Source organism: Oreochromis niloticus, linkage group LG5 (genome assembly GCF_001858045.2).
Source record: "Oreochromis niloticus isolate F11D_XX linkage group LG5, O_niloticus_UMD_NMBU, whole genome shotgun sequence".
Lineage (NCBI taxonomy): Eukaryota > Metazoa > Chordata > Actinopteri > Cichliformes > Cichlidae > Oreochromis > Oreochromis niloticus.
Genome location: NC_031970.2, coordinates 21,810,762 through 21,828,726, shown reverse-complemented (window position 1 = coordinate 21,828,726; position 17,965 = coordinate 21,810,762). Strand labels below are relative to the sequence as shown.

At 42.0% G+C, this 17,965-nt stretch overlaps 2 protein-coding genes across 3 annotated transcripts; one reads left to right on the top strand and one right to left on the bottom strand.

Annotated features, from left to right (window-relative positions):
* The first annotated feature begins 380 nt into the window (after positions 1 to 380).
* On the top strand, positions 381 to 5,346 carry ccnd3 (cyclin D3). 2 transcript variants are annotated; one of them, XM_003441266.5, is made up of 5 exons: positions 381 to 764; positions 837 to 1,052; positions 2,788 to 2,950; positions 3,677 to 3,819; positions 4,049 to 5,346. In XM_003441266.5, the coding sequence occupies exons 1-5, from the start codon at positions 531 to 533 to the stop codon at positions 4,244 to 4,246; spliced, it is 954 nt and encodes a 317-aa protein (XP_003441314.1). In that variant the 5' UTR covers positions 381 to 530; the 3' UTR covers positions 4,247 to 5,346. The 2 variants fall into 2 exon arrangements, with proteins under 2 accessions (XP_003441314.1, XP_005469642.1); XM_005469585.4 differs by having other exon boundaries at positions 384 to 764; positions 3,888 to 4,191.
* nuak2 (NUAK family, SNF1-like kinase, 2) lies at positions 4,627 to 15,293 on the bottom strand. The gene is made up of 6 exons (XM_003441265.5): positions 14,784 to 15,293; positions 9,510 to 9,630; positions 8,883 to 9,034; positions 7,873 to 7,938; positions 7,492 to 7,744; positions 4,627 to 7,401 (listed from the first exon to the last, which is right to left on the bottom strand). The coding sequence occupies exons 1-6, from the start codon at positions 15,021 to 15,023 to the stop codon at positions 6,353 to 6,355; spliced, it is 1,881 nt and encodes a 626-aa protein (XP_003441313.1). The 5' UTR covers positions 15,024 to 15,293; the 3' UTR covers positions 4,627 to 6,352.
* Positions 15,294 to 17,965: the final 2,672 nt, after the last annotated feature.

Genomic DNA, 17,965 nt, shown 5'->3' with positions numbered 1-17,965 from the left:
TTTAAAGGTCGATTTTGTAAAGTAAATGTTACAGTGGTTTAGTGATCATTAAAATGTGTTCAGAATTTGCAAGTTAATGATGACTCATCTCATAAATCATGACACACTGCTGTCCTCTACAAGCTGCCTTTATAGGCAGAAAGTGTTGGTATCAACTATACTGGTCCTGTATTTGCTGAATGGCACAAAACAAAAATAAGCAAAAAAGAAAGTTCCTAAATAGGGCTATGAGATATGGGTCAGTTTTTGTTTAGAGGTCTTCAAGATTTCCAGGGGAAAAAAAATCCAAAAATATTTTTTATTTTTAATAAATATATATATGCATTTAAAATGGCAAAGAGGAGTATTTAGTGAGGGCTAAAATAAAATTCAGTTAAGTTTGAAATTAATACTCTTAAAGAAAAAATATTGGCTGAAAATGGCGTTATGTCAGCAGCTACTGGGCAGCTAGCTACAAGAGGAATGGCCGCCATAACGGACCGAAGCTAACGTTAGCTTAACGGTTTACTGATGCTCCTTCACTGAACTGGATGTCTCTGGAGATGGAGGGCTTCAGAGTTGATTCAGAGGTAGGAAATGTTAGTGAAACAGAGCAGGCTGTGGTCCCCCGGGCGGGCAGGGACCACGCTGTGACCGGTGACCTTAGAGTGCTCCACAACCTGCGGGCCTTTGAGGAGACCAGCCCGGTGACCTCCCCCTTTGAAGGGGTGCAGACAGAAATCCAGCCGTACATGAGAAGGATACTGGCTGTGTGGATGTTTCAGGTATACACTCATCAGTCACAGTGTAATTTTCCACATAGTTCAGGTGAAATAAACCAGATTACTGTCTGACAGGTATGTGAGGAGCAGAAATGCGAGGAGGAGGTGTTTCCGCAGGCGATGCGTTACCTGGACTGTTACCTGAGCCGTTTTGCCGTTGAGAAGACCAACCTGCAGCTGTTAGGGGCAGTTTGCATGTTCCTGGCATCCAAAATGAGAGAAACGATCCCCCTGACTGCCAGCAAGCTTTGCGTCTACACGGAAAACTCCATTTCAGTCTCAGACATTCTGGTAAAGGCATTATCTATTATAAAGGAGCTAATATCCTTGATGTCCCCCCCACAAACACCACAGAAAAACTACCACCACTGACCAAGTGTGTAATAATCAAATGCACGATTAAGTTTGGTTGCATAAGTCTGAGGGATCCCACATAATAAATGAATCTGCTTTTCCCACTAAAATAAAATGTATTTATTAGACATCCTTGATGCTTTTTATGCTTCTCTCAATGTTTAAAGAACATTTTTTACCTCTTTAAGCCTCTAATAAAAGAAATTGTGAAGGGATTATACCTATTTTATTTAACAGATCATTGCTGGTACATCCCAAGTATACACAGGGAGGCTGGATTTAAACCCAGGACCTTCATGCAGTGAGGCGGTGTTGCAAACCACCCCACTGTGACCCCTCTTTCTGCTGAATTCATTGCAAATATTCAAAGCAAGCTCATGACTTAACTGAGCCTCCAGTTTGGCTCTTTTAAAAAGTGGAATCTGTAATACTTGTTTTCCATGGATCTCACGATAATCCCCAAAATCAACACTGTTGCTTTTTAATCTGTGGATAGTTTTCCTGTTTTGGCCGCATCCAGAAAGGCCAGCTACATTCCCATGAACCTCAAAATGTCCTGGTGGTCAAATGAAAATCAGATGGCGTAATGACAGTCTTGTAGCTTTTCTTTTGCCATGAATTTCATGCGAGGACATTTATAAACCTGACAGAAATGCATGCTTTGACCAAAGCAGTGGTTCTCAAACTGTGGTTTAAGCCTCAATGATATGACATTGGGCAACTGCAGATGGATCGTGGACAACCAGGGGGTGAAAAAAAGTGAAACTGAGCTGAATGAATACGATTTATGTGGGCAAAATAAACAAACCAAGAGTTTGCCGATGCTCCTGTGTTCACCTTTATTTGACTAAAATGAATCTTGGGATCCTTTTTTATCTCATGTTATTCATTAAAAAAAGTGGAGCATAGAGCACTTTTTCTGCTTCAGATTCGCTGTAACCTCCCAGTCTTGCAGATGCAGGATTATCTGATCAGATTTCCTCAAATCTTGCACAGATGTTCACTTGGACTCAAGGGTGAACTAATGGACAAGGGCAAAGTGTTGCTGTGACCTCATAAAACACATTTTTGCCTCTAGTAAAAGAAGTCACATCCTTCTCTAGTCTTACTCAGTACCATATTTCATATTTGGTCTGATTTTTAATTGGTGACTCTAATCTTTTGTGTCCAACTCCTAAATTCCTTTAAACACTTCACCACTCATGAATTCAAATATATAATGGATGTAAGCTGCAACTTGACTCATGGGGGGAGGCATAACCACTACCACCAACCCTGCTGCTAATTCAAGTATTTTCCTTACCCAGATTTAATATGGGACACACCTTTTAGTACTTTTATTCCATCTGAAAAGGAACAACGGTTGTAATATTCATTAAAGACTAAGTGGAGGGACTTATTGGTAAGATTTCTAAGGGCACAACTTTATCAAAGCCATTTTAGAAGATCTTTGTTGGTAGGAAGCAGGAAATCTTCCCTTTTCACATTCAAGTTTGTTTTTTTTTTGACCAAAGGCTTGCAGGCATGCACACTGTTCAGAACATGGGGGTTCAACTGAGGGGTTAGGGTAACCAGCACTCGTGGGCTGATCTGAATGAGCGTTCCTGCTGTGGGATTTTGATGGTGGACTGGTTTCAAGGAATGTGTGTGTGTGTGTGTGTGTGTGTTGCAGCACTGGGAGCTGGCAGTGGTGTCAAGGTTAGAGTGGTGTCTGGCCTCCGTGGTCCCCTCTGACTTCCTGGAGCCAATTCTTTACGCTCTCCCCTTTGTCCGACCTCCCCACCTTCAGAACATGCGCAGGCATGTTCACACCTACATCGCTCTGGCTGCCACGGGTATGTTGCATAACTGAGTTAGTGACATGGTATCCCCAAATGAAAGACAATATCAGTCAATTTAGTGTTCAATTTAAGGCAGACAACTAATGGAAAATACATTTTAACAAAAAAAATCTTGTAATGTAATGAAATCATCTCATTTACACCCCCTGTAAAACAATCAGTGATAAGACTTTTTAGTTCATGATCATCAAGGGACTATTTAAGCCGTGAACAATGGGCACCAAACAGCCCCAACCGTGATTACGATGTGTCAGCAGTTCATTTTGGATAGTGAGAGCAGAGTTTGTGTAATCCTGCATTGTCTGCTATGAAAGACCTGCATCCAGCTATTCAGCTGGCCGATTTCCCACCTATCTCTATCTGCAATACTGCCCGAGGCTGCAGGTCACAGGGATACAGTTAGTTGCTGCTCTTTCAGGCAGCTTTTACACATTTCCAGCCCCATAAAAATAAGACATTTTAACCCACTCTAAGGGTGTAAAGCAAGAACTGAATTGCTGAGTTTTTGTCTCACCATTTCTCCTGCTTCAAGCAATTAGGATATCATATTATCCTGTTCTGGGAAGTGTCTGTTTTAAGCTTTTAGGTTCATCTGTCAGGGTGTGTCGACAGTGGTGGCGACCATCTGTCTACCATCTATTTTCTTTCTCAATATTGTATGGACAAAGTGCTCATTATTAATAGAAGACACAAAAGTAATAAAAGGTTTTTAATTATCAGAATGCAGGTTTTCAGTCTTCCTGCCCTCCACTGTAACGTGTGCCTGCGTGAGCATCGCCACGCAGAAGCTAAAGCTGCTGGACGCTGGCGTGTCTGCAGATTCAGTGATAAAGTTTTTGGCCGACCTTTTGGCCGCTGATCAGGTAAGGCTAATGTTTAACTGGCTGAGTTTCAGGGAGTATCTCTTTTGACTTTGCCCTCTCGTCAACAGCGATGGGTGTATTTATCATCTTTGATCAAACAGTCTGAGAACTGCTGCAAACAAACCACTGTTTAAAAGAGCATCTTAAAACATATCCATGATTATATATGCAGCCTTGTCACTGCTGACGAACTCACGATTGTTTCTATGTGAAACGTGGCCCCGAACAGAACGCCCTGCTCCTCTGCTATGACCAGCTCAGGATTGTGTTAGAGCTCAGCCTGCCCTCCAGTTTTCAGGATACGGTTTGCAAGCCAAAGGAACACGGATCAGGGAGCAGTTACACCCCTGCTGACATTCAGGATGTTGTACTGACACCAACGTCCCCACCTGAGGAAATCAAACTAAAACACTCCTCCCTGCCTTGAAAAGTTTACTGCCAGGAAATGAAACGAGAAGGCCAGATAAGATGGAAGAAATTCATCTACACGGGTCTTCGATTAAGTCTTGTTTTTTTTGTGCATGCTTTGTTTAAGAGTGTTTTCCAGAATTGCGTAAGCAGTTTTATCCCTTGATCTACATAAAAACCTGTTCTGACAGTGAAAATCAAATTGCACACAATCCTGACAGCAGTGTTTGCACATTTTAATTGTTACTTTTTGCAAATCTAATGCTAGTAATGGTGGTTCTGTTAAGTTTAAAATGAAGTCTGTCTGCAGTTTTAGCTGTGCCGAATGCAAATGAATCCTGTTACACGTCAATGCAATATCTGCATGTAGGTCATTAACAACAGTGGCCAGCAAATGAGTTGTTTGTTGTCGTTTTTTATTGACTTCCTCATCCCAGCAAGGACAACACAGCAGACCAGTCATACAAATGATAAGCCAGTAACTTTGGCAGACATGGTTTAAATTAAACCTGAAATATGTGGGATAAGGGAAAGGGAGAAACAAAAACAATGAAATGCCCACATTACAACAAACATATTAAATTGTTACACATTTTTAAAAAAAAGAAAAAAAAAAAGGCAAAAACAAACATCTTACTAACAATTTTTTCCCTGTCACACCTGAATAATCAAAGATCATCTGTGAGAATGAGTTTTACCTTCATCTTAATACAATCCATCAGATTCCAGAAATTAAGGAAAAAACAAAAAACAAACTTCTAATAATTAAAATAAAAAAATGTATCTTTTGCATATGAACAGGCTTTCAATTCCTGATGAGCCTCCTTCATCAGAACCACGATGTTTCTGAACAACATGGTTCTGCAGCTTGCATCAATGGCTTTGTGCAACTCTTGTTACATGACACTGATAAATAAATGGTGTAGTTATCAGGTTTCAGTGGCCTGAAAGTGCGATTCCAGGCGCTGGCTTAGCATCCAAATGAAAATCAAACATACATGTTGATGTAGCTGAATACCAGGAGTATTTTATAAAGCAAGACAGAGCCCGGTAGCTACGAAAATATCTGGTCAAGCTTAATTAAGGATCAATATCTGTATGCCTAATTTATGATTTTAATTTGAACTCTAGTTTTGATTCAGTGATTATTTTAGCAGCGCTATTTTTAACTGGTGTTATCTGACCTTATAAAACCCTACGCTGTTTCATAACCGATGATTCATCTTCATAAAACAAACAACTAGTAATTAGTTGGGGAATTTGATATTGTTGATTTTCAAAAATAAAATTAAAAAAAACAAAACAAAAACTGGGCCCCACCTGTTTTTGTAAAACTCCCACACGTGTATGTAGACTCAAAGGCTGTTTGTGCACTTGTATCAGCGCACGCTAGCAAGCAAAGGCAGGTTCGACTGGTTAGGCCAGTGATTCATAGGGTCACTATTATTATTCAAGTCATTATCCAAACACAGAACAAGTCATTTCAGGAAAAACATTTATATATAAAAAAGTCAGTAGTCCCGGTTTCAAACATCAAAACTTGGCACATTTTGCTGGGGATTTTTATCGCCAAGGTTTGCAAATCTGCTCTTTGGCATCCGTGAAATGTTACCTTACCCATAAACAAAACTCATTTCAGCATCGAAACTGTGTGCTACTGTTGTCTTCATCCTAGACAAACATTACGAAGCTAGAATCCAAATAACACTCACTGAACTTTCTTCAGATCTACTGTAACTGTAATAAAAATGTCTCCCGAATGTCCGTCTCTGAAGTGCTTTTGGTTTCATTGTGAATTAATTGACTAGCAACCTCTAACAATGAAAACCAGAGTTCAAGCTCTCTTCTCCTGAGACCGTTTGATGAAAGTTGTCAAATTGCACTCTGTAACATTTCCTTTGCGTAATTGCATTTCCTTATTTTAGTTTCGGTTAAATCAAATCGACCATCTCAAATACAATCAGTCTTCTCCCTTGTTTTGGTACGGTGTTAATTCCTGAATTCTGCCAAAACGATCACCTTACAGTGTTCTGGTATTTTCACATAATGCACTTTGGCTTTCATGACCACAGTAGTGTTAAAGTCACTTAAAAATTCAGGATGAATTGTCCCTTATTACTGGTCTTCAGCTTGCATTGGAGCCTCGTATGACCATGGCCTGTTTGTAAGCCTCTGTGACGTTATCACAGTCTGAAATCGAAAAGGCACTGTCAGCCACTCCAGACTTGTAACAGTCCCAGGACCTCAACAGCCCATCGGACACAGTTCTGTCTTCTTGGATGTCCAGAAGGTTGTCAGCAGAAACGCAGCCTCTCATGTTCGCCTTGGCTGGTTTATCCATTTGGATTGCTGGTCTCACGTGGTCTGGTAGATCCAGCTGATCAAAGGACTCTGAAGATAAAATGCTATCTTCGCTGATGGCTAAGCTTGGTCTCGATCGGCCACCTCCATGGGGCAGAGATGTCGCCAGCTGGTCCAAAGACCCAAACTCATGTAACCCACCAGAGGAGAACTTTCCATTACGCTTGAGGATGCCCTTCCTGTAGGGTGGTGCTGAAGGGCACTCTTTAGTTTGCGTTACCAAGCCAGAGTCACTGTTCTCTGGAGATGATGAGTAATACCCCGACTCTTGCTCAGCAGGCTTTTTTAGGATACCTTTGCGAGGCAGCTGTGCAGCTGAAGGTGCTTTACTTGGTGCAGACAAGTCCAAGATTTTTTGTGGCTCCACTAAACTGACAGTTGATGTTTCGCTTATCGACTTCTGTTTCACACTATTACGCCTCTTCAGAATACCCTTGGAGGGCCGAGTGTCTGTGCTACCCTCGTGAACTGTCTGGGAGATGTTATTCTCCTTACGTGACCTTCGCAGGGACCGTTGTCGGACTACATCCCCTGCACCGCCCTGCGTGCGGAGCAGGCAGCGCATCTTGGAGCCATTCTCCAGTAAAGGCCTGGATGTACGACGCAGCCAACTAGCAACACCGGCCAGCCCAGCAGGCTGTGATGTTGACGGAGATACTGGGGCAGAGGTCTGCTCCACATGACTGCTCCTTCTCTCACACAGTAACGGTTGCGGGTAGCCCCAGTTGAGCCACCAGTGACCGGCAATCTCCTCTATTGTAGCTCGGCGGTCAGGATTCACCATCAGCATCCAGCGGATGAGTCCACATGCATCTGATGGAAAGAAATGGGAAAAATCAAGACTCCAATGAAAGCTAAATATAATTTAGCCTCACTGAAGAAAAATCAGTTTTAAAAACTTACCAGAGGGTTTGTTTGGTTTCCGGTAGTTTCCAGTGCTGATCTGCTGCACTAGCATCTTGTGGTTGTTTCCGTCAAACGGCATGGTTCCGTGAACCAGCGTGTACAAAAGCACCCCAAGAGACCAAGTGTCCACCTCTGGGCCATGGTACGGACGCCCGTTGACAATCTCCGGGGAGGCATATAAAGGACTGCCACAAAAAGTCTGAAGTAACTCGTCACCGTGGTAGAGGTTCGACAGCCCAAAGTCTGCAATCTGTGAGAACAAAAGATATGATGTGAAGTGTATTTTCCCATTGAAGTTCTTCAGTTACAGCGCATCACTGTTAGTTATAAAATGCGTAACGCAGGCTATTGATTTCAATCCACGTGAATCAAACATACCTTAACATTGCCGTTTTCATCCAGTAAAATATTCTCCAGTTTCAGGTCCCGGTGTACGATTCCGTTCTAAGAGGAAAAAGAGATCGGATTTATTTTTGTTTGTTTGTTTTGTTTTTTTCCTTCTTTTTTGTTTACAAAGTTTTGTTTCATGCAGGCTGTTATGGATCGGTTTACTGGGAGTTGTCTGCATTACGTAGAAAGGATTTGCTTTACTGGGTTACACCACATTATTCTCTAACAGAAGACTTCTATCTGGTACGTCAGCAGTGCCTCATTGTGCTCTGCTCTGTAGGGGGGCATGCCTTTGACTCAAGTTTGCGTTTGCTTCACTTAAAAAAAAAAAAAAAAAAAAAAAAAAAAGCAGGTCAGCTACTGCTCCTTACATATGAGCACTTGCTGTAGCAACGGACACATTCTTTGTGTAACGTGGCGTTCATTCATTGTTAAAATGCCATCATGAAGAAACTTTGGAATTTGTCGCAGTGCCAAATGTAGGTGATATAACAGACGGCCTTTTTCTGCTGAATACCGTGGATAAATAAATGTTTAACAAGACATCAGATCTCCGTAAAGAGGCAAAGGACAGGTGGTTAACACTGAGTAATATGAAAGGGCAAGTCACTCAGTAAATACTGTCTAGCAAACGTTCATTTATAAATGCTTTGCCAAGCAGAGCCATGATAAAATATAATGTTCTCTGAATGGTGGTAATTGCACGGCTCTGGGCTTGCTAGAACAACCGATTGCTGTGTGTGTGTTCTGTTCCTTCACACCCTCATTAAACTGTGAGACCATGCGTGTGCATGTTGGGATGGCTGGCCTTTAGCCTTCACTTGGTCTCAGTACAGACCAACTGTTCATTTTCCCCCAGGCTGACAGTGAATAATGCCCATTACGTAACTTTGGAGGTGCCAGCGCCTTGGAAAAACAGTGAATCTGAGTGCAGCCCTGTGTCATTAGGCTTAAGACAACAGTAGGTTGAAGGTCCTATATGAGAAAAACTGCCTTACCTGATGACAGTAGTGGACAGCTGACACAATCTGCCTGAAGAAATGCCTGGCCTCCCGCTCGGGGATGCTTTTCTTGTCACAGATGTAGTCATACAGATCCCCTCGGCTGGCATACTCCATCACAATCACAATTTTGTCCTTGTTCTCAAATACTGAAATACAGAAGAGCAGAACTCCTTTGAATTCAACGCTTCAAACCATTTGCAATACTTGAGCTGTGTGAGAGACGTCCATTATCTGTGCAACCGCTAATTTACACCGATTAGGGTTGGTGAGGGCCCCATTACAGCTATACAGCAAACAAACGTGCACTGAAGTGGAGAAACGCTGAGTGATGACCACCTCATCAGGCGTGAGGGGTGCTGGAAGACACGGGGCTCTGCACATTATCAGCGGCGCCGGATTACGGCAGGAAGTTGGCACTTACGTAACTCGGCATCAGACTTGAGCACAAAGACGTGCGTGACAGAACTCGGAATCTCAAACAGAGAAACTCCTTCCCCCCACCCAGGGTATCACGTTTGTATGTAGCGTGTGGGACAGAGATCCAGTTACCTCAGAGGGTTGAATCATTAAAGTCAAACCCAGACATACAGTCATTAGTATTTTGTTTTTTAAATAATGTACCTTCATATATGGTGATGATGTGCGGATGACAGAGCGAGGACATGATCTCGATTTCTCTGCGAATGTGAATCAGATCTTGCTCATCCTTGATCTTCTCCTTTCTGATAGATTTTACAGCAACCTTTAAGAAAGAAAAATCAATAAAGTGAGAGGCAAGTAAGAATGAGTTCATGGAATAATTAATCATCCAACAGGGAATCAAACGTTTTCTTCCCCCGCGTAAGGTCTAAACCACTTTAATGGGCTTCCTTGTGTAAAAAGGGTTAGAAGTGTGCTGGAGGGGGTTACATGAATAGAAAGACAAAAAAGGAACGAGTGAGCCTGTACTCATCCCTCCAGCTTCTAATGCTAATGACAACTCTAATGGTCTAGACCTCGAGGAGTTCCAGCAAATCTTATTTTTAACACTCAAAAGGACACAAGAGACTGCAGGAGAATAAATGCTAAACCACGAGGTGCAAAAGTTGAAAAAAAAAAAGGAAAAAAGATCAGTGACAGTAATATTCACGTCAACTTTATCCAACTTTACTGGTTATGTTGCTCAAATAAGGCAGTTTTTCATCAAATCCAGGTCAAAAGTTGCATAATTGTTGTTTAAAAAGCAAACAAAACCTCAATACAATGACCAGCAGAGGTATGAATTGCATGTACTAGATAAGTCATGTCTATTAAGTGCAGTATGGTTTAAAAAAAATAAATTAAAAAAAATCCACAAATCAGCCGTTAGTCAACATAAATTGCCGTCCTCCCACTGCTTGTTTGATTGCGAGTGGAACAATGAGCATTGAACTGAAATCTGTGCCGTTTTAAACTCTGCAAAGGGAACTCCGGGTCAAGTATTGTCTGTTTTAAAGAAAACTAGAGTTGGCCGTTAGGTCTGCGAGGCCCACAGAAGTAAAATTTAAATGTGAATAGCATCTCGGTCTGAACTCGCAGGCAAGCTGTATTCATGTCATTCTGTCGCCCATTGGAAGCGCAGATGCTTGGGATTCCTCTGTGCGCCGAGTGCGTCATCAGTCCACCCCAAGGTTGAAGAGGTGCTGTGAGGCACCAGATGGTGCAGGCGGTGGGGTGTTCTCATTTCCAACGCTCGAGGTTCCAGAGACAGGAAAATGAGTAAAGCAGCGACTTGTCATATCTGTGTCAACGCGCGACCCGTCTCCCCGTCGTGAGTCACCGTCTGGCGTGGATGCTCTTGCAAATAAACCCCTGTATTCCCTCCACCCGGGCCTGTTTCCTGATTCAGAGAATGGAGGCTTCCTGCGTTTGTTTGCGTAGCTGTCAGACAGGCCTGAACTCGCGCTTATGAGGAGTTCACATCCTTGTGAGGTTATCTGTGTCTGTGCTGTCTCTGTTACAGACAGTCTGCTCCACGGAATAAGCACCGAGGGGCTGAAATCCTTTATATTTCACAGTAAAGACTCAAACCGCATTTCTGCACAACACACACAACTCACGAGCCACCATTATCCCCTTGGCCCTTTGGACCAGTTAGCCCTGTTAAAATGTAGGCTAAGTGAAGCTTAGCTCAAGCTAGAGTTTGAAATTTATGAAGTTTTAACCAGGTATGCACAAAACCCTGGGTCGATCCAGAAGTTTAAAAATTACATTTTGGGACAGATTTGATATTGATAATATCCTTTTTATGTATTTTTATTCCAGGGACAATAAATCATGATATATATATATTTTTTTAAAAGCATGTTTAAGGATTTCTAAAGATCAGCTCTTCGGACCAGCTTTGAATATTTATCCCCTGCACAGCTGATGTGACAACACAGATGAGTCACGACAGGTGAGTATCGGCCACTGACATCAGTAAATGGCACTTTGTTTACAGGTATACTGAGTCACTGTATCTAAATAAAGCAAGTATAGACACAGTCTTAGGAGCCCAAATAGAAGGCAAATGGACTCTAACTTAAAGGAGTCTGGTTTTCTTGAAGGCTACCATGACCTGAAACACTGAGAACCTACACAGACATACAGACACAAGTATTTAACCAGTTTAACTGTGGAGCATGATTAAAGACTCCCCTGAGAACTCTCTTGCACAATGAATTAATCAACAGGTGATGCAAACCAAGTCTAGGGACTTAACTTGGGCGTCTGAATACACAAACAGCATTCATCTCAGGCACAGAGTTGCAGATCAACCCCTATCCCAGGGGTCGGCAACCTGCGGCTCTTTAGTCCTTATAGTGCGGCTCCGCGTAGTTTGGGAAAATAAATTAGAAGTATTTAGCTGAAGTGTATTTTATTTATGTTAGTTCTTTTTTCACTTGTAGTTCTAAATTGGAAGATTATTGTGATATTGAAATATAAAAATAAAACCATATTCTATTATTTTTTCATCGCTCAAAATAAGAGTCACACTCGCGGAAGCCGGTATACCCGCCGAAACGCCGTGCATTTATCGAGACTTTCAACCCCAGGTAGGCCAATTATGGATCCACATTATGTCAGCAGCTGTTCTCCACCGTGAACTATGTTAAAAACAAACACCGCTCACGCCTCACAGATGACAGCTTACAGTCCTGCGTAAAGATGAAAGTGACTTCGTACAGCCCCGATTTGCAGACTCTGTGCGCAGAGTATCAGGAGCAGAAGTCCCATTGTAAACAAATCACGGCAGACCCGACGATGTTGCATGAACATGCTTTTCAGCATCTCTTTATTGACCACTTTTCACACATGGTTGCTGTACGCATACAGGCGGCTGTAGCTTTTCAGCTCACAGCCCGACATACACCACCAACAACACAACAGCAGAGAGAGCACAGACGTTAAGGCGGTGAGGCGTGATTGCGGGTGCCGCTCAGGGCGTCCGCCTCCCCTGCAGCGGCGCTGCAGAACATGCCCCGCCACACACATTAACCAGGTAAAATACATATTTAGGCAGAATTTTGCAAATATCTATTTTTCATTTTTCAGCAGCATAGTGCTTTTTTTCCAATTATTTTTTTAAAAGTCAGGTCAAGGCTCCAAAAGCCCAAAGGCGATATATGGGTGGCGGCTGACAACAGTTTTTGTTTGCTACATGGATCATTTTAGTTCACCTGGGTGTCTTTCCTTTTGTTATATTTCTTTAAGAGTTCAAAATGTGTTAATTACATAAATAAAATGTAATTTTCTCTATAGCACTTCATGGATTTCATAAGCAGCACACCTTAGTTGTTCACACAAAGCACAAAGGTAAAATACAATATATACAGTGTTATCTTCATTTTAGATGTCAAAAAGTATTCGCGGCTCCCAGTGTTTTCTTTTACGTGGAAACTGGGTCCAAATGGCTCTTTGGGTCTTAAAAGGTTGCTGACCCCTGCCCTATCCTGATGTATGTTGACACCCCCCCACCTCACCCCACACCTCACACCTAAGTGGATTATGCAATCAGACTCTTGCACTTAGACAATGGAAACAGCTGTAATGCCACAGCACGCAAGATGAAGCCACCCTTTGTTTTTGTGTCACTCCCCTGAGTCAAATGACATATCTCTGTCCATTATGTTGTCAATAATCACGCGTGCAAAGGCTTCTCTGCTAAATGCCATTTGTTGGGTGTGAGCTTGAAAACGCGTATTTGGGCTAATCAGTGTTTTGATACTTAAAAAAAAGAAAAGAAAATTGCAGGTTTGAGGCATCAGGAAGCTGCCGGCAGGGATAAATCCCAGACACCAACTCGTTTCTTATAAAAACAGCAGAGCCAGTCGGTGAAAGAGCAGAGATGGGCGTGTGTGGACACGGGTCAACTTGTATCACTGCATGTTTACTGTAAGCACCAAAGGGAAGGGGAAAGGGATTCCTAACACTTACTTCCTTGACTTCTCCACTTTCACTTACACTAAAGCAGGGCTTTTAACAAAGGGCATTTCCGATAAAGTATGAAACAGCAACCGAGTCAGGCTTCCTGAGAAAAACCCCAGGTTTCTACAGCAGGAATGTTTAGTTTTCATTTTAAAGTCTAGATGTGGGCTTTGATTTGGATCATTTTAACACACTTTCCACTTCCCAGTATGTTCGATGAGCCACGGCAAGTAAACAAACCATTAGGCAGGACGAATGCAAATCACATGTTTATCGAGAGAACAAAGATTTTAATAGGTACACCAAAAATAAACTCAGGTGCCAGTTTATTATGTGGGTTTGTTTAAACTGGTTTTAAGTGTTGTTGTTGAGTCAGGGTTTGTTTTGTGGTGCCACATGACCCTGACCCAGTCCCGTACAGTATTTTTTAACTGGTCTCACAATCATAATCAACCCGCTTCCACATTCCTTTCTAAAATATTTACAAGCTAAAAATAAAACTCTGATAAGGATGTGCTTCGATATCTTATAATCAAGGGGAAAAAACCCCTCCTTTTTATGACTCTTTTAAGGGCTTATCTGTCTACTGTTTTAAATTCCTCCCATTTCCCCTTAGGCCATGGAGAGCTGGAATTTACCTGGAAGCCCAGTTGCAACCCCCGCATCTCCTCCTCCTGTTCCTTTTATCAAAAAAAAAAAAAAAAAAAAAACCCAACAAAAAGAAAGTTACCTAAACTGTTTCCTGGGGAAAATAACTAACCCAGCCTTTTCCAAGAGACTTTCTTTTGTGCCTCACATGGGCTAAATTTAAAAAAAAAAAAGAGAGGTTATGTAAAATGCCCTGTGATAATGTTCTGTTGAAACTCCATGATAATGACCTCAAACTGGAGCAGATCTCAGTGTTTAACCTGAATACACCATGAAGAGGCATGGGCAGATGCTTGCATAATTGCATTTGCGCTTAAGCCAAATTCAAGCGCTTATCAAGCAGATCAGAAAGAGTCTGCGGGCTGGTGAGGAGGAAATTATTAGATTATGGTCAGTATAGTCCAGTGTGAACGTAAGAAAACATCATTTATAAACATACTGAACCCTTCGGCAAACTTTAGCCAATAAACACACACCTCAGGAGAGATGGCAGGCGCACTTTCAGCTTTATTACTTTACAATCCGCCCTAATAAAAAAAAATAAAAATATTATTTTCATACAATCCAGCAATACTTTGCTGTTTTCTTTTTTCAAAGTGAACGCTCTGCGGTAGAGTTTCCACGCCTTTATTTGAAAATTCAAATCCAAACGTGCTCTACCTGTTTGCAGACAGCCAGTCACCTAAAATAGCGCTCGCTGTCTAAACAACAGGTGGCCGATGGGACGAGCAGCCCAAACACCGACCTCAGACTGATTGCAGGTAAAATGTGATCAGGTTACGAATAATAATAATAAAAGAAAAACAACACCATGCTTACCAGTCTACCGGACCTTTCCTTGGCCTTCTTCACCTTGCCGTAGGTTCCTTTTCCGAGGGTCTCCAGAAACTCGTACCTGTGTTTCAGGTTGTGTTTGTGGTGGTGCCTCTTCACGGCTTGTTTTTTCACGGGCACCTGGAACTGAGCTTTCCCGAAGGGTGTGTTTTCGTCGTGAAAAGCTCCCCCGACGGACGACCTGCTGCACGCTGACGAAAGATGGGCAGCGCGTAATGCATCCATGCCGACCCCCGGCAGCGGTGTTGTCTTGTGTCGCTTTACTTTCAGACCCAGGTGTTAAAAATGCATTCCCTCTGTGTGGAGCCGCAGGCACGCTTCAGGTTAAAGTCTCGATACAAAGTCTTCAGCTGAGAACTGGAGGTTAGTGTGATCGAGAAGCTCTATGCAGGAACTGGAACATCTGCGTGTTAGCTCAGTAATGCTGCTGGGACTCGGCAGCAGGTAGACAAGAGTGAGGGGGAAAGCGGCGGAGCACCGCCCGCAGACGGACACGTCAAATAGTGGAGGGGGAGTTTCAGGTAAGGGAGGAGCGCTGGATCTGCTGCACCGCGCACACCGTGGAGTGAACAAACAAAGTGAACTAGTTGAGATTGGATTTATGGGCTACGTGTATATAACATTTGTGCTTCAGCTTTATTTAAAGTTAATGTTAAAAAGAAGAAGAAGAAATTATTCAGTATTGCCTGGTAACCTCTTTTAATGCCCACACAAACCTTTTTTTGGTTTTGCTTTGTTTAGTTTTTAATTTTTGGGTGATTGGTGTAAAAATCTGTGTTCCACATAAACAGACCAAGGACACCCCACAAAGACGAAAAAACCCCCCAAAACAAACAAAAAAAACAAATGGGGCACAGAAGTTGAACAGGTAGTTGCAACATATCCAGTGGTTGCATTTAAGTAAATTTACTCAAACGATCGCCGTCTGACGAAACCGACATGTTGGCCTACTTTGCAACACACACCAGATCTCATATATGAGAATAGTAGTGCAAATGACCCAGTGTTGATTATAATATTGGTGCTATCAGCAAATGAGGTAAAGGATGACAGATGATACTATAATTCTCTTATGTGATAAAATGCAGATGGATGGTATGAGAGTATGTGGTATTATAAAGCATTGTTGTGCACGTTTAGAGTATTTAAAACCTAGACAGGAATAAAGCATTACTTTTGACAGTTGCTTATTTTGAAACCACTGTGTAATCGATGGAGCTTATGCCTCGAAACTATCCTCTTAAAACGTTATGAATAAGCCAGCTTCTTTCCCATCATTGCTTCTTGCTCATTTCCAATGAAGTGGAAAAAATACACAGCTCTCTAAGATCAAATCTGCAAGGTCAAAAAATGAGTTTTTGTGTTTTGCTTTTTTCTATTCCACCAACGGACCGCATTTTCAGTCCTGACTGACTTCATGCAGCTATGTTTATTTGGATATTCTGATCTAAACGGGAAGCCAGTGGTGAGCTGGGAGAAGTGAAATCTGGAACAGAAAACGTTTAGATGAATAATGTTGTTGCAGCTATGGGCCACTGGAGGTCAGCATGCAGTCACTGTTTGCAACACTGCAGGCTGGTTAACCTGATTCGAGGCCACACGTTCATCACTATATATTCAGTACAAACCTTAAGGCAAAACATCTGACAAGTGTTTGTCAGTCAAGACAAGATGAGCCGCCTTCCCTGAACTTCATGAATTAATACTTTAAACCAAGCAAAGCTGCGTGTTCACACATTCTGTTTTAACTGACAGGACCTCAAACTTTTATTGTCCTTCAGAAGCTGAAATGTCACTAACAGCATTACATTTCACTGAAACAAACAAGCTGCTTTTACTTGTCCTTGCATAAACCATGTTAGTCAAACTTACTTGAACTGCAGTTTTTCCCACTCTGGTTGCCCGTGCACCCCGCAGCGGCGCTATGCTTCAGCAGGGGGTCTGCTCCACATTTTGGGAACCAGTGTTCTAAATCGTTGGCCTTTTTCTGTTTACCGCTCACTAATGTTTCACAGATTATTCACTCGTGCATGCAGAGGAACATTTTGAACAAATAAACGACAGTGAAGTAGAAAAAAAAAGAGAACAGTAATATAAAAGTGCTTTCGCAGCTAAGTAATTTGGTCAATTATATGTTGTTGTGTTGGGAATCAAATCAAAATACCAGCTAGATAACCAAAAATGTTTTGTTGGCGATGACATCAGGTCAGATAAGGTCACTGTGGACTGTGGTGTTCGCGGATGACATTGTGATCTGTAGTGAGAGCTGGGAGCAGGTGGAAGAGAGCCTGGAGAGGTGGAGGTATGCACCAAAGACAAGAGGAATGAAAGTCAGTAGAAGCAAGATGGAGTAGAGTCAGAGTGGAGTGAGTGGAGTCGAGTGTCAGGGGTAATTTATAACAGAAGGATAGTAGCAAGCGTGAAAGAGAGAATTTACATGATGGTTGTGAGACCTGCCGTGATGTATGATTTTGAGACCGCGGCACTGACAAAAAAACAGGAGGCTGAGCTGGAGATGTTAAAGTTTTCACTGGGAGTGACGAGAATGGAAATAAGTAGAAATGAGTAGATCAGATGGACAGCTCAGGCTGAGCAGTTTGGAGACATGTGCATGTGCAGAGGAGGGACAGTGGATGCATTGGACAAAGGATACACACATTTAAATCTTTATTAAAAACACATTTATTCTCTTTGGCATTTGATTAGAGTGTAAAATACTTTTGGACAATTGCATTTTATGTTATGGTTTTATTTTATTTTATTTTACTTTATGCTAATTATTTCTGCATTTTACTGTAGTTTTTCTTGGGGCTATATACTTTTAATGTATAGCACTTTGGTCAACCCTGTTGTTTTAAATCTTCTATATAAATACATTTGACCTTTGAGAGGATGCTAAATATCAAGCTGCCAGGTAAGAAGACAAGAGGAAGACCATAGAGGTGATTCAGTGAAGGATGTAGTGAAGTAGGAAATGCGGAGGGTTGTTGTGACAGAGGAGGATGATAGGGGATAGAGTGAGATGGAGGCAGAAGCTCTGCTGTGGCAACCTTTTAACTGAAAGAAGAAGAAGTTTCAAGAAGAGAACATAAATGAATCTGTAAAGTTATTGCACATGTGATGTCCAAATATTATTAGTGTTATCTGACGTTATATCTGAAATATTA